General features: G+C 40.2%; 1 protein-coding gene across 1 annotated transcript in view; it reads right to left on the bottom strand.

Moving 5' to 3' along the window:
- Window positions 1–14,710, bottom strand: part of LOC139439298 (peroxisomal trans-2-enoyl-CoA reductase-like) — a 145,113-nt gene that overhangs the window by 1,977 nt on the left and 128,426 nt on the right. Inside the window, exons 6-7 of the mRNA XM_071216135.1 lie at window positions 14,586–14,696; window positions 923–1,034 (exon numbers count right to left, since the gene is read on the bottom strand). Of these exons, the coding sequence (XP_071072236.1) occupies window positions 923–1,034; window positions 14,586–14,696 (223 nt within the window). The remainder of the gene's footprint in view (window positions 1–922; window positions 1,035–14,585; window positions 14,697–14,710) is intronic.

Below are 14,710 nucleotides of genomic sequence, written 5' to 3'. Positions count from 1 at the left end.
GTGGGGTGGCTCTCCTTATGGGGCACACTCCTTGCATGTGGGGCTCCCCTACGCAGGGGACAACCCTGCATGGCATGACACTCCTTGTGCACATCAGCAGTGCGCGTGGGCCAGCTCACCACATAGGCCAGGAGGCCCTGGGTTTGAACCCTGGACCTCCCATGTGGTAGGCGTATACTCTATCAGTTGAGCCAATTCCGCTTCCCTACATTTGTACTTTATATCCTTTTCAACATTTTTTGAGTGATTTGGGGTCTTTAACTTGGGCATGTCTTCTAACTTCTCTGGATCTGTCTTGCAAAATTAAGATATTGGGCTATCTGATTTTTTAGTATCTCCAGTCCCAAAGTTCTTTGATCTAACACAGATATACACTCACTTACATAGAGATGTTTGTGTATAATTTCTATATTTTGTTGTGCCTTATAAAATTATTTGACTGATGGACTGAATAGCTTGGCTACAGTAACTTCATGTGGTTTCACTCAATATATATCACAAAGAAAGCACAAAATGGCACCATATCACCCTTCCCAGCCTAGCAGGCCTGATTAGCCTTCTCAGATATTCAAGCCACTTATCAGAGGAACAAAGAGGAATTAAACCTTAAAAATATGGCAACCTATATATTGTACATATATGTATATTGAGGATATTTTTTAGGGTTCAAATTCTACCAACCTAGACACACACACAATTTTAATATATAAATATAAATCTACGTTCTATAATAAAGATAATAAGATATTTTCTGTGGCTAGGAACATTTCCTTTAAAAGTCATATCATGACTAGACACATTTTGCTCACTTTGATGTGCTATAAGAGAAAATCCATATCTGTTCAGTAATTACTTAAAAATTTTTTAAAAATCTGAATATAAAGGCATAGAGTTAGTGACCACTCATTCCTTGACTACTCACCTGGTATTGTCCATGAATGGTTGTACAGGGACTGACCCCCATCCACCTCTATCAACTGTCCAGTGATATAGGATGCTCCAGGAGACAGCATGAAGCATACAATGGAGGAGACCTGCAAACAGAAACAAACACACACATACATAAAAGCAGGTAAGTCTTCATTTTTAGCTGCTTCACATTTCTGAATAAACACATTTCAAAGCACATGACTGTACCATGAATCCTACAGTGCATATCTACCATGATCTGACAGTATACTGTCAACTGTCTTTTTCTATTTGAGCATCATTAAAATCAGTTAAGGGAAGTGGACGCGGCTCAAGCAATTGGGCTCCCGTCTACCATACAGGAGGTCCAGGGTTCAACTTCTGGGGTCTCTCCTGATGAAGGCAAGCTGGCCCACGCAGAGTGCTGGCCCACATGGAGTGCTGGCCCATGTGAAGAGCTGGTGGAACAAGATGACGTAAGAAAAAGAGACACAGGAGGACAATAAGAGATGCCACTTCAGGGAGCTGAAGTGGCGCAAGAGATTGAGCACCTCTCTCCCACTCCAGAAGGTCCCAGGATCGGTTCCTGGTGCCACTGAAAGAGAAGACAGGTAGACATAGGAGAATGCACAGTGAATGGACACAGAAAGCAGACAGTGAGCATGGAACACTGGGGGGAGGGAGGGATAAATAAATAAATCTTAAAAAAACCGACCAGATAAATGACTGAGGCAAGATATGAAGAAGGAGCCTTAGATAGTGTCAAACTGCACAATGTGAAAAGCCAAACGGGAACACTGTGCTTAATCTGCTCTTTCCCATTTCAAACAATTCCGTTCTTTCCACACCTTTTCTTACCCACCACAACCCCACTTTTCGCCATGAAATGTCCCTTATATATTTTGGTCCCTGTAACAGTCAATGTGTCAATATTAATAACCTCATGTTCTGGGTTCCTCAGTTCACAGTCCTATCGTGCCACCACTACAGACTACAAGAACTTTCTACAAGAGGGACTTTAGAGTCCCACTGCATCCCCTAAAAATTCAGATAATTGTCTGATGAGTTTAGCAACACCTACTCTCAAAGAAAAAGAGAGAAACCATTTCACGGAATATAATGGAACTCTCACGGGAGGCCGAGGCACAGGTCGAGTTTCTCCAAGGGAGACCCGAAACATTGGCATTGGCATCCCTAGGGATGCTTACTGGACCTGCAGCTTCCTGGACCCTGCTCTACAGCTTCCCAATTGTAAGTTCTGGGATTGCGGCTCCAGCTTCAGATTCTGCAGTGAGCTTTAACATTTTAATGAGCTCCCACAAAAACAAAAACAAAACAAAACAAAAAAATGAGCTCTAGGAAGGACAGTTGGTTGACCTGATAGAGTCATGGGAGGTCCAAGGTTCAAACCCAGGGCCTCCTGACCCGTGTGATGAGCTGGCCTACACGCAGTGCTGATGCGCTCAAGGAGTGCCGTGCCACGCAGGGTTGTCCCCCACGTAGAGGAGCCCCACGCGCACGGAGTGCGCCCCGTAAGGAGAGCCGCCCAGTGCAAAAGAAAGTGCAGCCTGCCCAGGAATGGCACCGCACACATGGAGAGCTGATGCAACAAGATGACACAACAAAAAAGAGACACAGATTCCCGGTGACATTGACAAGAATACAGGCAGACACAGAAGAACACACAGTGAATGGACACAGAGAGCAGACAACGGTGGGGAAGGGGAGAGAAATTTTTTTAAAAAAGAGCTCCCAAGGAGGTCTGGGAATAGGATGAGACAAGAACGATGCTTTCTTTGGGTGCAAAATTTAAGGGTAGCGTAAGTGCAGAGTTGAGCCTAAGAGTGATGCCTCCTTACACGTTGCACCCACATTGTGCTTGCTTCTCACCTGCTCTCGCCCTGTACAAAGAGCTGTAGTAGTCCTGACTATGTGTTCAATGGCTCTGCCTCTTTGAGATTCTGAGATCCTGGATGGCAAGCACAGCCCCCTCTCCATCCTTATAGCCCCAGAAGCTGGTTTAGAACTGCGCTGTCCGAAACAGAGGCCACATGTGACTACTGAACGCTTGTAATATGGCGAGGTTGATTCGAGATGTACCATAAATAAAAAATACACACTGGATTTTGATAACTTCTTGTGGATAACATGATGTAAAATATCTCTTTAAGAAACTTATACTGATTACATGTGGAAATGATAGGGTTTTGGACATATCAGGCTACATAAAATATTATTAAATATAATTTTATATCTTCCTTTTTTTACTTAGTGTGGCTACTAAAAAACTTAAATTATGTGCTCTCTGCTACTACATGCAAAGGGCTTGAAAGTCATCACTCTTATCTTCACAACAAGAAAAATGCTGAACAAACAAAACCAACAAGTCTTCTCAGATCCAACAGAGAGGGCAAGCCACTGCCCCAAAGCTTAGAGACACAGCATCACAACTTACAAGGAACAGACAGTCAGTACAGCCAGGATCAGGAGGAACACTGAGTTGCAACTGATGAAGTGCTGGTCCTTGAGAGTTAAAAGGATCCTGGGTCTCCGACTGAGTGGGAGGGGAAGCTATATTTTAGTGAATTTTACCTCCAGGAACCCCACCAGGTTCTAATACTAAATACAGTAAACCAATCCTCTTGCTTCTTCCAGCAGCACAGGAATAATCAATCACTTTGAAATATTCCTAGAGTGTTATCTTTTGTTTTCTGGAACAAAGGCTGGTCACTGAGGAAAACTACTTTATAAAAGACTTATCTGACCCTGTGAAAAGACAATTAACCAACTCCAGAACCCCCATCCCCCACCCCATCTCATAGAAGATGCTAAAAACAAAATAAAACACTAAGCATCCCTCCTAAAAGACACAGGCCAAGTTCTCTGGCTCACCAAGAAAATGAAGATTTCATCAAAAGATTACAGAAAACTTCCCATCTCCAACCTTATCACCATTCAACTGTGCTTCAGGGTATTAAAAGTAAATTACTACTGAGAGAACTACAAGGTAGACTCTATTTTAGAAGATTTCTGGGAAAACCCAAAGATACCAGAGAAGACAAAAAAGAACACTCAAAGAAATTGAAACCTCTGACACCTACAGCTACAGTAAACGCTAAACACATAAAAATAAAACCTCACACTCAATACTTACGTGGTCCTATTGCCAGATACATCATGCCCAGTTTTCAAAAAAAATTATAAGGCATGATAAAAGATAAGAAAAAACACAGTCTGAAGAGACAAAGTGAGCATCAGAAACAAACTTAGATTTGGCAGAGATTTTGGAACTATTAGACCAGGAATTTAAAGTAATTAGGATTAACATTCTAAGTGACCTAATGAAACTAGCAGATAACAAGCAGATGGCTAATATAAGCAAAGAGATGGAAACTGTAAGAATCTAAAGGAAATGCTAGATATATAAAAACAAAACAAAACACCATAAGGAAAATACATAATGCCTTTGATGGGCTCATCAGTAAATGGAACATGGCTTAAGAGAATCAGTAGGGAGTACTGAGTTCCTAGCCAAGGGAGCTCTATCACAGTCCCTAAAGGAACAGTAACAATCCCCCAAGTGCAACGGCAAAGACCAAAAAAGAATGAAGATCCAACAATGAGCTCTTGATACTAATGACTACACTTGTGAGGCTGTGCACCTGAAATAAGAACAAGGCCTAGAGCTGCACGGTGCCTAAGAGTTACCTCCTGAGAGCCTCCATGTTGTTCAAATGTGGCCAGTTTCAAAGCCAAACTCAGCATGTAAATGTGTTGCCTTCCCCCCAGCGTGCGACATGACTCCCAGGGATGAGCCTCCCTGGCACTGAGGGATTACTACCAAGTACCAGCTAATGATGTAACTAGAAAATGACCTTGAATAAAAGGGTCAACTCGGACCAGCAGAATATCTCAATCTACATATAATACCAGGAGTTAAAAATGCTTTTTGACCTGAATCAAAGGGGGAAATGGAAAGGACAAATGAGTTTATACAGCTATGAGTCTCCAAAAAGAGCCAGGAGGTTATCAGAGGGGTTACCCTTATGCACACCTCAGCAGAGTCCCAAAGACAGATAAAGTAGATACAACCCCGGGTATTGGTTTTTCTGAGGGCTACAGAGATCCACAGGTTCTATGGTCATGGTAGATGGAGTTCAGTGCCATGTCATTTGGCCCTACTTTGGAGTTTGTGTTTCTGTGTGATGGAGCTGGACTTAGTTGTGATCTTTGTTCACAAGCCTCTCCTGTTACTTTTACTGGAACTGTAGTTGGTGCTGGGGTTTACTATACCCAGGGGACCTGAATCTCTGAACTGACCATGTGATAGCCAGGCCCTGAGCCTCAACAGACTTCAGCTCCTACACTCTGGTTTATTGGACTTACCCCACTCAGCTAACATGGAGTTGAAGGAGGTCAACCAACACACCACGGAGCCAAGAGTACCTACAACTGAAAGCAGAAGGATTGCATCCAGCATCATGTGGAATCTAAGCCCCCTCTTGATATAGATGTGGAGTGGACACAACCATTTCAAGTTCCACAGGATGGAGGAATAGAGTATGCATTAGGGTGGGCTTACTGATATTTTATTCATGAACTATTGTGACTAGTAGTCGAAGAAAATGTGGCATTGGTGTGGAGAAAGTGGCCATGGTGGCTGCTGCGGGTAGGGAGTGGGAGGAAAAGACAAGACATGGGGGTGTTTTTGGGACTTGGAGTTGTCCTGGGTGGTGCTGCAGGGACAGTTACTGGACATTGTATGTCCTCCCATGGCCCACCGGGTGGAATGTGGGAGAGTGTGGGCTATGATGTGAACCATTGACCATGAGGTGCAGCGGTGCTCAGAGATGTATTCACCAAATGGAATGAATGTCTCATGATGATGGAGATTGTTGTTATGAGGGGAAGAGTGGGGTGAGGGGGGTGGGGGGGTATATGGGGACCTCATATTTTTTTAATATAATATTAAAAAAATAAATAAAGACCAAAAAAAAGAGGGGGAAACAAAGAGAGAGAGAGAGAGAACCAGTGACTTGAAGATATGTCTAAAGCTGAAATGCAAAGAGAAAAATGAATGAAAACAAAAGAGGATATCCAAAATGGTTATACGAGTACAAAAGGTATAAAACAAGTATTATGAGAATACCAAGAGTATAAGAAGAGAGAAAAGAAGAGACGACATATTTGAAATAACCATCACTAAGAATTTTCCAAATTAATGACAAACACCAAACCACAGATCTGGGAAGCTCAGAGAATACCAAACTGGAGGACAGGAGGCAGTACAGACAGAAACAAAATAGCATTTGCTATTCTAAAGCAAACACCAAGACCTAAAGTAACAGACAAGGTAGCTGTACAGTCATTCAATTATTGCTCCCACCTGCCCTTTTCTCTGCTGAGTCCTTAACTCCTTTCTGGCCACTGGCTCTTTCCCATCAGCATTTTGTTCTCAAATTTATCTTACCTTAAAAATGAATACCCAAACTCTCTCTTATTCTACATCTCTATCTACCACCATCTCTCCTTCCCTTCACAACCAAACTTTTTGAAGGAATGATCTACCCATCAGTAATTGTCAAGAACGTGGCTGGTAAAACCCAGGTATTCCTGAGAACTTTTCAGGGGTTTGTGAGGTCAAACTATTTTCACAATAATATTAAGACCTTATTTGTCTTTTTTCACCATGTTGACATTTGCACTGATGGTGCAAAAGCCATGGTGGGAAAAACTGCTGGAGCCTCGGCACAGATCAAGGCATAGCAGAGAACTGTACTAGAATTCATTCTAGTTACGGTCATTATATTCATCCTCAGGAAGTACTCACAAGGGGAACAAGTTTCATATTAGTATGTCCTAAATGAAACAGCAAAAATGATCAATTGTTTACACCTTGACCCCGGAGTATGCATCTTTTTAATATTTTGTGAGATGAAATAGGAATTGCAGATAAAGCAGTATAATGGTTATCTCAAGGGGGGAAAAAAGTGCCATTGTATTGAGAACTGAACTGTCCACATTTTCAGGAAATACAATGAGAAGCTATGGCTATTCAAACTTAGGTATTTGGCAGACATTTTTTCAAAATTGAACATTGAGAGGCAGGGCTCCCCACTCTTACAAAAACAGAGGAGGGGCAGAAGCTGTCCCAAGCAGTTGCTCTGGGAATTGCAGACCAGGGGAAGGCCGTGCATTGTCCAAGAGGGAGTGGAAGGCAGAGGTGAAGAGGGCAAAACGAAGACCATGACTTACTCACTCCCAGGGCAGGGAAGGGCGCCCATACCCCACCCTGAAGGTGAACAGCTTCAGTAACTGCGGCTGACTACTGCCGACTGAGAAGGAGCAGAGGGTTTCCTCCCCGGGAAGAGGGAGGGTATGATAGAGGGCAGAGTGCGGTTTCTCTTCAGTGAGTTTAAACAGCGGGGCCCAGCTTTGAATCCTGGCTCTAACTGACCCAGAAACACCCCATGTCTCCTGTGGATGGGTTAGCAGAAGAGCGCCATCTTCTGGCAGGCTGGGAAAGTGAAAGTTAAAAAAAGGCTTTTTGGAGTCTCTCCTATCCCTAGAATCTGACCTGTGCCCCATTACTGGGTCCCTCACCTTGTTTTGAGAAATAAACAGGGCAATTTTAAAGATTTAGAATAAGTTGAAACAAAAATCAAAGGAAAGGGAAGCAGATGTGGCTCAAGCAGTTGGGTGCCCATCTACCACATGGGAGGTCCTGGGTTCAGTTCCCGCTGCCTCCTAACGATCTGCCACGATGGGCTGGCGCAATAAGATGATGCAACCAAGAGACACAGCAAGGAATGGCGATGAAAGACACAACAGGAAGCGGAGGTGCCTCAAGTGATTAGGTGCCTCTCTCCCACATAGGAGGCCCTGGATTCAATTCCTAAAAACAAGAGCAGACACAGACAGGATGCAACAAACAGACACAGAGAGCAGACAGTGAGTGCAAACAATGATGGAGGGAGAATCAATAATCAAAAATAAATCTTTAAAAAGAAAAAAAGAGGAAGGAGAAATGAAATTGAGATACACAAGACAACATGGATGAACCTTGAGGCTATTACCTTGAGAGAAACAAACCAGACACAAAAGGACAAATACTGTATGATATCACGCATATGAACTAAGTATAATGAGCAAAGTCATAGAGTTCATTGCCAGAAGACTGATAAAGACAAGATAAAATGAGGATACAGAATGGACAGCAATGGCTTAATTTGTACAGAACTGGTAATGAGGTTGATTGTAAATGCTTGGAATTTTATAGAGGTGATGATTGCTCATTAGAGTGAATGTAATTAGCAGTGCCAATATGGGGATATGATTGTGATTGAAAAGGAAAGTTTAGGGTTGTGTATGTCACTAAAAGAAAAGCTAAAGGATTAAACATGGGACTGTATAGCATACTGAACCCATTTGCAGATGATGAGTGTGTTTGATAGCACAAATTTAAGAATGTTCTTCAATGAAGCAGAACAAGTGTACATTTATAAGATTTTAATAATGGGGTGGTATCTGAGCTAAAATGCACCTAAAGCAAACTATGGGCTGTAGTGACTAGTAATATATTAAAATTTTTTCATCGATCGTGGAAAAAAAAAAGAGGATTATCTTAAGTGACAGAAATCAGATACAAAGTACTGCATATTGTTTGGCTCCATTTAGGCAAAATGTAAATATAAATAAATTTATAGAGTTGGAATTAGATTAGTGGATATGTATGAGAGGGGACAGATAGAGGGATTGAAAGGTAACTATTAAGGAGTTGAGGTTTTTTTCTTTTTGGAGTAATGAAAATGCTCTAATATTGATTGTGGTAATGAATGCACTACTCTGTGATTATACTAAAACCCAAAGGATATACACTTTGGATGGACTGTATGGTATATGAATATATTTCAATAAAACTGCTTTAAAAAATTGAACAAGGGAAGGCTTTCGCCTACCATATGGGAGGACCCAGGTTCGATCCCTGGGGCCTCCTGGTGAAAAAGAAAAAGCATGCCCACGTGGCAAGCCAGTGCCCGCATGGTGAGCCAAGTGCTCATGTGAGTGCCTACACAAGTGAGTCATGCAGCAACATGATGATGCAGCAAAAAGGAAAGACGAAGGGGAGAGTCAAGGCAAGGCACAACAGAAACCAGGAACTGAGGTGGCACAAGTGACAGGGAACCTCTCTCCACACCAGAGATCCCCAGGATCAAATCCCGGTGAGTCTTAGAGGAGAAAAACAAGAAGGGAAGACCAAAAAAAGAGAGAAATAGATACAGAAGATCATATAGTGAATGGACACGGACAGCAAAAAACAACAGGGCAGGGGGGAGGGGAAAAAGATCATGAAAAATAAAATAGATAAAATAAAATTGATTAAAAAAACTGAACAGGGAAGCGATGTGGCTCAACTGATAGAGCATCCGCCTACCACATAGGAGGTCCAGGGTTCAAACCTAGGGCCTCCTGACCCGTGTAATGAGCTGGCTCATGCACAGTGCTGATGTGCACAAGGAATGCTGTGTCACGCAAGAGTGTCCCCCACGTAGAGGAGCCCCACGCGCAAGGAGTGTGCCCCATAAGGATAGCCGCCCTATGTGAAAAAAGCGCAGCCAGTCCAGGAGTGGGGCCGCACACACACAGAGCTGATGCAGTAAGATGACACAACAAAAAAGAGACACAGTTTCCCAGTGCCATGGGATAATGCAAGCAGATACAGAAGAGCACATAGCAAATGGACACAGAAAGCAGACAACGGGGGGGAAGGGGAGAGAAATAAATAAAATAAATCTTTAAAAAATTGAACAAAGTGAGACTGTCACTTCAGAGGAGAACAACTGGCAGTATTTGTGGCCAATGACAAAATATAAGCTTTCAAGCAAAAATTAGAAGTTTAGAAAACTTGCATCCATCATGATGGGATCAACAGCTTCCTAATACTTAGAGATTTTTCTTTAAAAAATCAGTGGTGACATTAACAAATGTGATTTTTAAAATATTGTGTAGTGAAATGTGTCAACATTTTAAGAGCTGTATACCTTAGTAAACAATTATTTCCAAAAGACCAAGGCTTGATGTTATAAAATCATTTATGAGTCAAAGATCCATCAAAGTGTGAGAAAGGCCAATGGGTTTTAATATAAGAATGAGAAAAGTTCATTAATATGGTTTCAGATTCCCTATGGCAACTAATCTATAAGAAAATACCACTTAACAAATTTTAAAGAATATTTACAATTACCTGAAAAGACTACTAAAGTGCTCTGCCCTTTTGAAACTGTATATGCGTGGGAGGCAAGATTTTCTTCATATACTTTAACCAAAATGGCATATTGCAACAGAGTGAATGCAGAAACAGATCTGAGAATCCAGCCAATTATATTTAGACATTAAAGAGGTTTGCAAAAATGCCATTCTTCTCACTGACATGTTTTCTGTTTTCTCTTATTTTGAAAAATGTAGCTCTTTTCATTTATAAATACATTATTTATACTAATACATAACTTTATCACTATTAAATTACTATTACTATTAAAATGAGTTAATAAACAATTTTTAAATTTCTCAGTTTTAGTTTCTAATACAATAATATAATTCACAAAAACGAGCATTCTATCTAAAACAAAAATTAATCATACTGATTAAAATACTTTAAAAATTCCACCTAGCTTTCAGAATAAAAACCCAAACACCTTGCCTAACATGGATTATCAAATGATTTAACAATATCTTCCAAAATTTAATACAATTTGAATCAGGAGTTCAACTTCCAGAAATATAATCCCTTATGCAGGAGTACATGGCTTTGTTCAAGGATGTTTACTACAGAATTACTGTAATAACAAAAATATAACTTTAATCAAAATGTCCAACAATAGAATCTGATTAAGTATATTATGGTAGTTTCAGAAAATAAAGTAGAATGCCCCTTTGGTAGGAAAAAAATAAAAATCTAATATTTTGATATACACATAGTAAATTTTCAGAAAGATATCCTTCAAACTGCTAATGAAAGCTAGTGCTAGGAATCAGATATATATTTTCTTCTATAAAATTATATTATATGAAATAATTTTATGATTTCTTTTTATAATTAGCATTTTAATATAGCAGAAATTATCTTTGTATGTAATATGAAATGGGGGTCTAATTGATTATTTCTAAACAAATAGCCAATTACCCCAAAACTTTTACTGAATGGCTTATCCTTTCACCATGAATTTAAAATAAAAATACTTTTATTGTATACTAAACTGTCATATATACTTGGTTCTAACTCAATAATTTATTCCATTCCACTGATTTTAGTGGATTCCAGTACAAGTGCCAGGCAAAATCACAACAGACTCTCAGTATTTTTCATATCTGGAAGAGCAAATTCTCTCTCATTTTTTTTCAAAAAATTTTTGGCTATTCTTGCCCAAGTAATTTTCTAAGAGAGTAGATGTGGCTCAAGCAGTTGAGTGTCTGCTTCCCATATGGGAGGTCCCTGGTTTGATCCCTGGTGCCTCAATCGCTTGAGCCACATCCGCTTCCTGTATTCACTTCTGAGTAAATAGGCTGCAGCCCAATTAAGAGGGTGGACTGAGATGCTTCAGGACTCCAGTCCTCCACAGAAGCTTTGAACAACAAGGAAAAACTGGCAAAAACATCTTTCTCAATGCTCCAGAAAACAGTTAAAGGACTATAGTAACAGGGCAAGCTCTGAATCAGTGAAAGGTTATGTAAAAGCCCTGCTGGTCCCTCTCACACTGGCCCTAGTGCAGAGCCAGCGCACACTCCCGGTGCAGATTCCTGGTCCTGGTTCCAGAGCGAACATGTATTTCTGGCCCAGTCTGTCTGCTGGTGGCCTGACAGACTCACCATCCCCAAAACATCCTGCATGTAGAAGGCAGTTCACAGAGTGCACCTACAGAACACTGTGGGAGAGCAGAAAAGTGGCTGCCTAGAGCAACAAATTGCTGCCTGTACAACAGTGACATGCCCAGGACCATGAGGAAACTATTTCCCAGGGAAGAGGAGACATTCATAACTGTGTAAATAGGCGAATAGGGAGTCATCTTTACATACCCAAGACAAGATGCTTGCACAAAGGATCAGGGGAGCCCCTATACCTTTGCATGGAATTATTCTCTAAACTTACTGCACAAATAAGCTTGAAGTACAGCACTTGTACAGGTCAACCTGTAAAGACTGGGAAAGGGGTTTTCTCTTTTTTTCTTTTTCTTTCAGCTCCTGGCATTCCAGAAAGCTCTGCCAGAGCACTAGCTGGATACAATCTTAAGGAACAGATGCCTCAGTGACTAAATTCCAGTGATAACAGATTAAAATATCAAAATATGTAGGTTTTAACAAAAGATTACAAAACATATGAAGAAATAGTGAGCAATGGCCCAGGCAAAGGAGAAAATTAAAGCATTAGAAATCATCAATGAGGAAGACCAGACCTGAGACTCACTAGACAAAGATTTTGGGGGGAAAAAAAAAAAAAAAGGTCCTAAATATAGTCAAAGAGCTAAAGGAAAATATGGACAAGGAACTAAAGCAAGTCAGGAAAACAACAGGGAAGTACAAAGAGAATATCAATAGAGAGTTGGAAATTATGAGAAGTTGACCAAACAGAGCTGAAGACCATTAACAAAATTTTAAAATACCTTAGAGCATTAACAGCAGATTAGAGGTGGCAGAAGAAAGAATCAATGAACTTGAAGATAGGACAATTGAAATCATTCTGTCTGAGGAGCAGAAAGAGGAATGAAGTAATTTGAACAGAGCATGAGGAACATGTGCAACAACATCACGCATGCCAACATGTGCATTGGGGGAATCCAGAAGAAAGAGAGAGAAAGGGGCAGAGAGAATATTCAAAGAAATAATGGCTGAAAACTTCCCAAATTTGATGACAGGCATGAATATATACATCCAAGATATTAACAAACTCCAAACAGGAAAACCCCAATAGACCCACACTGTGGAATATTATCATGAAACTGCCAAATGCCAAAGATGGAGAATTCTGAAAGCCACAAGACAGAAGCAATATGTCATGTACAAGGGAGCTTCAATAAGATTAAAAGTGCCAGTTTCTCACTAGAAATCGTTAGGCAAGAAGACAAGGAGATGATATGTTTAAGGTATTGAAAGGAAAAATTTCCAACCAAAAACTATTTATCTAGCAAAACTGTTTTTCAAAAATGAGGGATTGGGGAATGGGTGTAAATCAGTGGGTGAGTGCCTACTTTGCATGTCCGAGGTCCCAGGTTCAATTCCCAATATCTCCTAAAAATAAGTAAATATAATAAATCAATAAATACTTTTTTTTAAAGCGAGGGAGAGATTAAGATAGTCCCAGATGAACAGAAAGCTGAAGGAGTTTGTCACCACTAGACAGACCCTAAGAGAGATGCTAAAGAGAGTTCTGCAGGTTGAAAGGAAAAGACAACAGACAATAGATCAAAGCCCCATGAAGAATAAAGATCTCCAGTGTCGGTAACAACGTGAGTAAATATAAAGGCCAATACAAAAGACTTTTTCATTCGTAACTTCACTTTTTACTTCCTAAAGACTCTAAAATGCAAATGTAGAAAATGTAATGATAAATCAGTGGTTCTGAACTCAAAATGTATGAACATGTAATCTGTGACATGAACTATATAAAGGTGATGGGATGGAGGAGTATAGGAGCATAGTTTGCATATACTATTGAAGTTAAGTTGGTATCAGAGCCAATGTGACTGTTATAGACTTAGGGTGTTAAATTTAAGCCCCCTGGTAATTACAAAGAAAATACTGGAGAATATGCAAGGTCATAGAAATTAGAATACAGATTGCCAGAAATGAGGGGCAGTGAGAATGGGGAGTTAAACCTTAATACGTATAGGTGTTCTATTTGGGGAGATGGAAATGTTTTAAGTTAATGGAAGGTGGTAAGGATACCAAAATATTGTGAAGGTGATTCATCCCACTGAATGGTATGCTTGGGTGTGAATGTGCTAACAAAATTTATGTTGCATATATGTTTCCACAATTAAAAAAAAAAAAAGAAGGAATAACTACTAAAGAGGCTATGACAATGAAATGCAATACATGATTACATGATGCTGGATGGGATCTAACAAGAGAGGAGAAAAGCCTCAAAGGGATATTATTGGGGCATATAAAAAATTGGCATATAAAGTATAATGCTTTATATAAATGTTAAATTTCTTGAATTTGATAACTACACTTAAAGTGGTTGCATAAGTGAATGGAAATGTACACGGTAGTATACATGGTAGTATAAAGTGTTCAAGGTGCATGATACATACAAGCTACACTTGAAGTATTCAGAAAATGGGTTGATAAACAGGCACACAGGAAAGGCGACAAGCAGACAGGCAGGTAAACAGACAGATGAAGTCTGTAAAATGTTAAAATTGGTGGGTCTGGATATCTAAGGTGTAAGAATATGCACGGGGTTTGTATTATTTTTGTAACGTTCCATAAGTTTGAAAGTATTTCAAAATTAAAAACAAACACAACACCACGTAACCAGGATATTCCCAACAGCCAGAATGCACTGGGGAAATAGTTTGAAGACACTGCAAAAATCTCTATTAGCCAATCAGATGACACAAAAAAGGACATTAACTATCGCACATTTCCAAAGTAATTCTAAGCCAAATATACAATACCTCCTCAGGAACTCCAAGTCTTTTAGCTGGTATTTTCGCAACCATCGAATCAAATACTTTATTTGCCGCATCACCGTAGTTCTCAAAAGCAGTCTGGGAATAAACTACTCCCTATGTTTGAAATG

This window comes from Dasypus novemcinctus, chromosome 7 (genome assembly GCF_030445035.2).
Source record: "Dasypus novemcinctus isolate mDasNov1 chromosome 7, mDasNov1.1.hap2, whole genome shotgun sequence".
Lineage (NCBI taxonomy): Eukaryota > Metazoa > Chordata > Mammalia > Cingulata > Dasypodidae > Dasypus > Dasypus novemcinctus.
Note: the sequence above shows the minus strand (reverse complement) of the source record. Positions and strands in the feature narration are given on the sequence as shown.